Source organism: Corvus cornix, chromosome 23 (genome assembly GCF_000738735.6).
Source record: "Corvus cornix cornix isolate S_Up_H32 chromosome 23, ASM73873v5, whole genome shotgun sequence".
Classification (NCBI taxonomy): domain Eukaryota; kingdom Metazoa; phylum Chordata; class Aves; order Passeriformes; family Corvidae; genus Corvus; species Corvus cornix.
Genome location: NC_046352.1, coordinates 4,171,314 through 4,178,230, shown reverse-complemented (window position 1 = coordinate 4,178,230; position 6,917 = coordinate 4,171,314). Strand labels below are relative to the sequence as shown.

The following is a 6,917-nucleotide window of genomic DNA, read 5'->3' as shown; positions in this document are numbered from 1 at the left end:
AGTTTGGAAGCAGAGACATCGGAAAATCCTGGGAACAGGGCAGCCTCCCCTCCTCCTGCCTTTTCCCTCTCCTGCATTCCCGGATTTCCACAGCCACAATTCCATGGGCCTGGAAAGGGCAGCAGCTCCCAAACCCCAGAGCCACCCTGGAATGGGATGGGAGCCCCTCGATCCCCCTCCCCTTTCTGTGCCTTTCCCCCGGGAGCCGGGAGGATTCCGTGGCTGCGGAGCGGATCCTGAATTATTGAAGGTATTTCCACTGCAGGCAGGGGTGGGATTTGAGCCGGGAATTCTCTGCTGAGGAGTCGGAGTCCAGAGGGATTTGAGCTGGAGCTGGATGAGTTTTCCATTCCTGTCCTTGACAGCTTTCCCTGCTTTGTTTGGTTTTTCCAGGTCTGAATTTTGTGTTTTCCCTCCTCCCAAACTTCCCCTCTCCCGTTTTCCCGCTGGATCCCTGCCCATGGATCCCTGGAGCGCCGGCAGCACAGGGATGCTCCCTGCTGGGAGCCGGCATTCCCAGGACCTGCTCCCTGATCCCGGAGGATCCTGCAGCCCTCGGGAAGAGCTGGAAAAGCCACCAGAGCCATGGAAAACTCGGCAGGAGCGCGGGCTGGCACTGGAGCCATCCATCCCTCCTGCCTGGGCAGGATCCTGTGGGAATGGGAGCTCTGGAAGCCTCTCAGCAGAGGGAATTCCTTCCTTCCTTCCTTCCTTCCTTCCTTCCTTCCTTCCTTCCTTCCTTCCTTCCTTCCTTCCTTCCTTCCTTCCTTCCTTCCTTCCTTCCTTCCTTCCTTCCTTCCAGGAGCTGGGCCCTGGCACAGCTCCCTGGGCTGCTCATCCCTCCAGCCTCTCCTTCCCAAAAAACCACTCCAGGATGCTGGGAGAGGGTTTGGGATGGGATTCCCAGGGGTTGTCCTCACCCACGGCGCAGGAAAATCCATGGATGGGGGAGGGATTGGTGGTGGCAGCTCCTCTCCGGGAGAGCTTTGCCCTGTGCCATGGACTGCCGGGAAACCAATCCCGGAGCCTGCTGGAAGCGCTGGAAAACAGGGAATGTTTGATTTCGGTGTTTATGGAGCGGCAGCAGGAGGGAAGGGCCGGGCTTTGGGATCTGATTGGGAAAAGTGGGATAATTCCTGGATCAAACCCAGGCTGCCTCGTGCAATACCAACCCATAACACCGGGAATTCCAGGAATAATCGTTCCCGCTCTGCCTCCCCCGCGGGAGCTCCCTGGAGCGGGGCGGATTTGGGATGCGGGGATTTTTCCCCGCAGCTCCTCCCTCGCTCCCCGCACGGGCCGTGGCTCCTGGAGCAGGAATTCTCCGCTCCCAGCCTGGAATAATGGCCCGTCCTGGTCTCCTTAGAAACCGCGGCTCCACATCCGCGCATCCTTCGGAGCCTCGCTCCTGCTCCCGCGGCTTCTCCCGGCCGCGATTCTCTGGAATTTCTCCAAACCGGCAACTTTAGTTGGGGATTTCTTTGTGTCACCTCAAAGGGATTTTAACAATTCCTGTGTCTCCTTCCTCCAGCAAACCCGAATCCTTCGGGAATATTTTTAATTCCCCACATCTCCCCCTCCCTCCCGTCCCCAATCCGAGCATCGCTCCTGTTATTTCCTGGAAACGCGGAATTTCCCAGAGCTTTTCCAAACTTTCGGGGCTCCGTGAGGAAAAGTCTCCTCGTGGATCGCGGAAGCTTCGTGGATTTTGGAAGCAGCTCCTGGCGGGATGTGGGAGCTCATCCTGAAACTCCGCCAGCAGCCGGCTGAGCTCTCCCAGAGCTGCAGAGAAGGGATTTATTTCGGGAATGTGGGAGCACAAACCCTGCTGCCGGGCAAGGCCTGTCCTGGGAGGCTGGGAAGGAATTTTTGGAGCTGGCCTGGTGCTCTGGATTCGGGGAGTTTGGGGGGAAAGCGAAGGGAAGGGAAGTGGCTTTTTTTGGTCTTTTCTGGAGGAGGGAATGTGCCAATGGAAGTGGGAGACGGAAGTCTGGATGTCTGGGAAGGGGAGGAGGTTGGGAATGTCCCAAAAATAGGAGCCTGAAATTCGGATATCCGGGAAGGGGAGGAGGTTGGGAATACCCAGGAGCTGGGAATGCCCACATCGGTGGGAGACCGGAGTTTGGATGTCTGGGGCAGGGGAGCAACTTGGGAATACCCATCAGCTGGGAATACCCACATCACTGGGAGCCTGCAAGTGCAGGTCCTGGACCCCTTTCCCAGTTCCTGGAAGGAGCCGGATTCGGTCCAGGATCGTGGCCATCCCTCATTCCCAACCCCGCGCATTTATTTTCCTTCTCCCTGCGGACACTTCCAGAAAAAACTCCAGCCCTGCCTCGGTGCCACCGTGAGCGCTTTATTCCCTCTCCAGGGCGGCGTCGGGGGAGCTTCTGCTCCTTCCCAGGGAATGGAATCCCCGGGCTGAGCTCCCCTTCCCACCCCTCTGCTCCGGAGCCGGGAGCGGGCAAGGGATCCGGTCATGGAATCCGCGCATTGGATCGGGGCAGGAGGGGGACGGAGGGGACGGAGGGGACAGAGGGGATGGAGATGGAGGGGATGGAGGGGATGGAGGGGATGGGAGGGGATGGAGGGGACGGAGGGGACGGAGGGGATGGGGGGATGGAGGGGATGGAGGGGATGAGGGAGGAGGGGATGGAGGGGATGGAGGGATGGAGGGGATGGAGGGGATGGAGGGGATGGGGGATGGAGGGGAGGGAGGGGATGGGGGATGGAGGGATGGAGGGGATGGGGGATGGAGGGGATGGAGGGATGGAGGGGATGGAGGGGATGGAGGGGAATGGAGGGGAATGGGGGGATGGAGGGGATGGAGGGAAGCCGGGCGTGAATCAGCGCCGGGGAAGCCGCGGGGATCCCTCGCTGTGCCGCATCCCCGCCCCGCTCCGCCCGGGAATGCAGCTCCGAGGCCCCGAACCCCCCCTGCCACCGGCCCGGCCCTGCCCATCCCGGCTCCGTTTCCATCCCAGGAGCCTTTGGGATGGGAAAACTCATCCCCACGTGGGAGAACTCCTCCCAGCTCCTGCAGAACCGGGATCTGGGGGAGGCGAGGGGTACCCAGGGGCCGGTGGCACCATCAGGTGACTTCCCCCCCCCCTTTCCCGAGCTCTTCCCGGTCTCCAGGTGTTGTGACCCGTCCTCCGGAGCCCTCTTTACCTGGAATCACCAACCCAAATCCAGGCAAATCCATTATTGCGCTGAGGAACTCGGGTCCCGACCGTGGCTTTCTGTCCTATTCCCACATCCCAAGTCCAGCCCTCGCTCCACATCCCAGTCTCTCCAGACCCCAGGGCCGGGTCTGCCGCTGCCGCTGCCCCTCTTGCCACGGGGGAAAACGGGAACATCTCCTCTTCCTTCCACGCCCGCACTTTCCAGGGAGCATCCCCCGCTCCCAAACCACCCCCATCCCTCCCCCCCGCCCCGGGCGCCCACGGGGCCCCGGGAATCGCGGCGCGGGGCTCATCCCGAGGGGAAGTAGGGGCGGCGGCTGTGGGCGTTGTAGTCGGGACACACTTTCTGCACCAGGCGGTAGTCGGGGCTGTAGAAGGTGATGTAGACGCAGACGACCTTGAAGGGCTGCGAGCAGAGCCAGGCCGCGCGGCTCCGCGTGTGCTCCTGCGAGCAGGTCTTGGCAGGGTCGTAGGTGCACAGCGAGGTTTTCCTGGCCCGGGCCACCTGCTCCGACTCCACGCGGCAGTTGAACACCTTGGATTCCTTGGCCTCGATGAAGATTTGCTGCTCCAGGTCGAACTCCACGGCCTTGGTGGGGGGCACGAGGCTCACGGAGATGTTGCCGTGGCCCGTGGAGTTGTGCTGGAAGAAGACGTTGACGGTGCCGTTGCCGTGATCCACGACCTTGCCCGTGATCAGCAGGTTCAGCTTCACCGTCTTGATGTTGGAGTAAAAATCGCCCCAGCCGAAAAGCTTCTGCAGCCTGCCCGAGGCCGGGCCCAGGTCCCGCGGTGCCCGCGGGGCGAGGTCCCGCCCGGGCCGGTTCTCCAGGACACCCCAGAGCTCCCGGGAGCCGCTGCCCAGCCCCAGGAGGGGCCGGTTCTGCGGCGGGGCCGGGCCCAGGCTCGGGAGGGGCTTTGGGGAGAGCAGCTCCCGCAGCTTCGGCACCGCGGCTCTCCCGCGGCTCCGGGGCTCGCCTTGGTCCGCGCCTTTCCCGGGTTCCTCTGGAGCACAGAACACCTGCACAGGGGACGGAGGGGCTGAGAGGTGGCGGTGGACATCTGACCCCTGCCCAGCCCCTTCCCCACCCTCGCTTCCCTGATTTCCCCTTTATTCTCTGTTTTGTATTTCCCTTCTGGCAGCAGCTTTTCCAGCCTTCGTCCCTCCTGGATGCTCCGGGAATGGTGCAAGGAGCCGGGGAGGCTCCAGTTTGCTCTCTGCTGGCTCAGGGCACAGCTCCTGCACCGGGAGGGTTCCTGAGGGGCGGGGACGGTGCCCACCCTGTGCCCTCACCCCCATGCCCGGCTCCCGGCACGGCCCCTCTGCCCCGCCGGGGCCTGGGGACACCCGGGGCTGTGGCACGGGACAGGACAAGGGACAGCAGAGCGGAGTTGTCACCCGGGGAGCTGCCCTGAGCCGAGCCCGGGCTCCTCTGCCAACTCCGCTCCTGGAACCCCAAAATCGGCAACATCCAGGGGCTTCCGGGGGGGCCGGGGGCGCCCGGGGGGTGCTGCTGCAGCCCATCACCCGGGGCTGGGGGACCCAGAAACCCGCGGGGTGCCCAGGGCTGACCCGGCCGGGGGGGCACCGGCAAGCGGAGCCCGGAGCCGGCCTGTCCCCGGCTCTGCCCCAGCCCTCCCCGGGCTGCCGCGCGGGGCTGGGGGCGTGCGGATTTTTGGGGTGATCCGGAGCTTTCTCCTCGCCAGCCCTGCCCGCTCCCCGCGGCCAAATAGCAGAAGTTTTGGGACGCGTTTTTTTCCCGGAGGTGGGCAGGGATGCACGGATGGATTCGGGAATCGCTGCCGGCTGCCAGCTCGCCCCGTTCCCGTGGCTGCGCGACCCCCGGTGCCCGCAGCCGCCGGTCCCCCCTGCCCTCCCGGCGCTCACCAGCAGCGCGATGCTGCCCTGGAGGAGGAGGAGGACGCAGCTCCGAGGAAGATGCATTTTCCAGCCGGCGCCGCCGCCTTCTCCGTGGCTCCGGTTTGGGGAGGGTTTCGCTGGGATTTTCCGCCTTTTTCCTTCTTTCCCTCCCTTCTCCTCCAGCGTCAGCGAGGGGAAGGGGGGGTCCCCCAGCGAAGCGGCTCCCTACGGCCCCCCCCGCTCAGGGCGAGGCGCGGCGGCTTCACCTGCGGCCGCTGCTGTCCCCGTGTCCCCTTCGCTGTCCCCTCCCCTGTCCCCTGCCCGCCCCGCCGCCTCCCGCCCCCCCGGCCGCCCCTCCGCTCCCCCGCCCGCCGCTCGCCGGAGTCTCAGGGAAACTCCGCTGCATCCCCCGCCTCGCTCCATCCCCGCTCGCTCCATCCCCGCTCGCTCCAGCCCCGCTCGCTCCATCCCCGCTCGCTCCAGCCCCGCTCGCTCCAGCCCCGCTCCAGCCCCGCTCCCGCCCCGCTCCCGCCTCCCCCGCCCAGGTGCCGGGCCCGAGCGGCCCCTCCGGGGTAACCCTTTGGTGCCCGCGGCCCAGCAGAGCCCCCCGAGGGGGTCCCGGGGGATGGGGGGGTGGCTCTGGCAAAGTCCCCATCGCTCCCTCGGGAGGAGCGGCCCAGGCTGGGGGGAGAACTGGGAGAACGGGAGCGAACTGGGATAGGGGGACAACCGGGGGAGCCGCGGGGGTCGCCGGCTCTGTCCTTGTCCCTCTGCCCCGGGATCGGCTCTGCCCCGGCCCCTTCCCTCCAGGGAAAGGAAAAGGCTTCGGCCACCTTGGTTTCCAGTTTATCCCTCAGGGAATGGCGGGGACGGCCCTCGGAAAGGAGCCAGAGGCCGCTGCTTTGGGGTCTGTGATGGGTTTATCCCATGGAGGGCGGCAGTTTTCCTTTCCCCACCGTTCGGGAGGAGTTGGGATAGCAGGGATTAACTTCCCCTGGGCGGGACCGGGATCAAACCCGGGATTTTCCCACCCTGAGGAGAAAATCCCTCTGCTTTACATCCCTTTCCATATTCCCCCTTTCCCTGAGCTGCTTTGGGAAGCAAGGACGCTAAAAATGGAGCAAATTCCCGGGAAAAGATTCCGGTGTGGTGCAGGATCTGCCCAGAGCCCCGCCAGCCGCCCATCTGCCCGGCAAACCGGGCCAGATTCCCACCGGGATCGCGGGCCGGGCCTGGACTGGGATTTTTGGGAAGGGGAGGAAGGCCGGGCACCCGCAGCACTGCTCGGCACCTCCTGGGATTCTTGGAAATCCAAATCCGGTTGGAAACCCCGCCGTGGACAGGAATTTCCTGGGGGCTGGGATGGGTTTTATTCCCTGAGCAGCTTCCTGGAGGTCCCCTGGCAGCCCCTGGGGACACGGGGGGACAGGGGGATGCGGCACCTCAGGGTGGGAATGGATTCCTCAGGCAAAGCTGGGATTGGGTGACCTCAGAGTCTTACCCAACCTTTCTGACCCCGTGGTTCTCGGTCTCCTCCTGAATCCCAAAGGAGATCCTGGAGATCCCGGTTCCCGTGCCAGAGGGAGCCAAAAAAGTGATGGATGCCTGCAAAACCCCTCCCTGGTATCCAGGGCTGTCAAATTCCAGAATATTCACCCAGGAGCAGACCCTGGAGCCTCCTAAGAGCGGCAGGAGCGCGGAGCTGAGGAAATCCGGCAGCACCGGCGCTGCCCCGGCCCCGCCGGGATCCCTTAAGGGGCTGCACGTCCGAGATTCCCATAAAAGATCCCCATAAAACCTCCCACTGCCACTGTCATTCCCTGCTTTTCAGTCATTCCAGGCACTGCATCCCCTGTGCAGCATTCCCAGAG

General features: G+C 64.4%; 1 protein-coding gene across 1 annotated transcript; it reads right to left on the bottom strand.

Moving 5' to 3' along the window:
- Window positions 1-2,776: 2,776 nt before the first annotated feature.
- Window positions 2,777-5,280, bottom strand: NXPH3 (neurexophilin 3). The gene is made up of 2 exons (XM_039564726.1): window positions 5,074-5,280; window positions 2,777-4,206 (listed from the first exon to the last, which is right to left on the bottom strand). The coding sequence occupies exons 1-2, from the start codon at window positions 5,128-5,130 to the stop codon at window positions 3,475-3,477; spliced, it is 789 nt and encodes a 262-aa protein (XP_039420660.1). The 5' UTR covers window positions 5,131-5,280; the 3' UTR covers window positions 2,777-3,474.
- Between the last annotated feature and the right edge of the window lie 1,637 nt (window positions 5,281-6,917).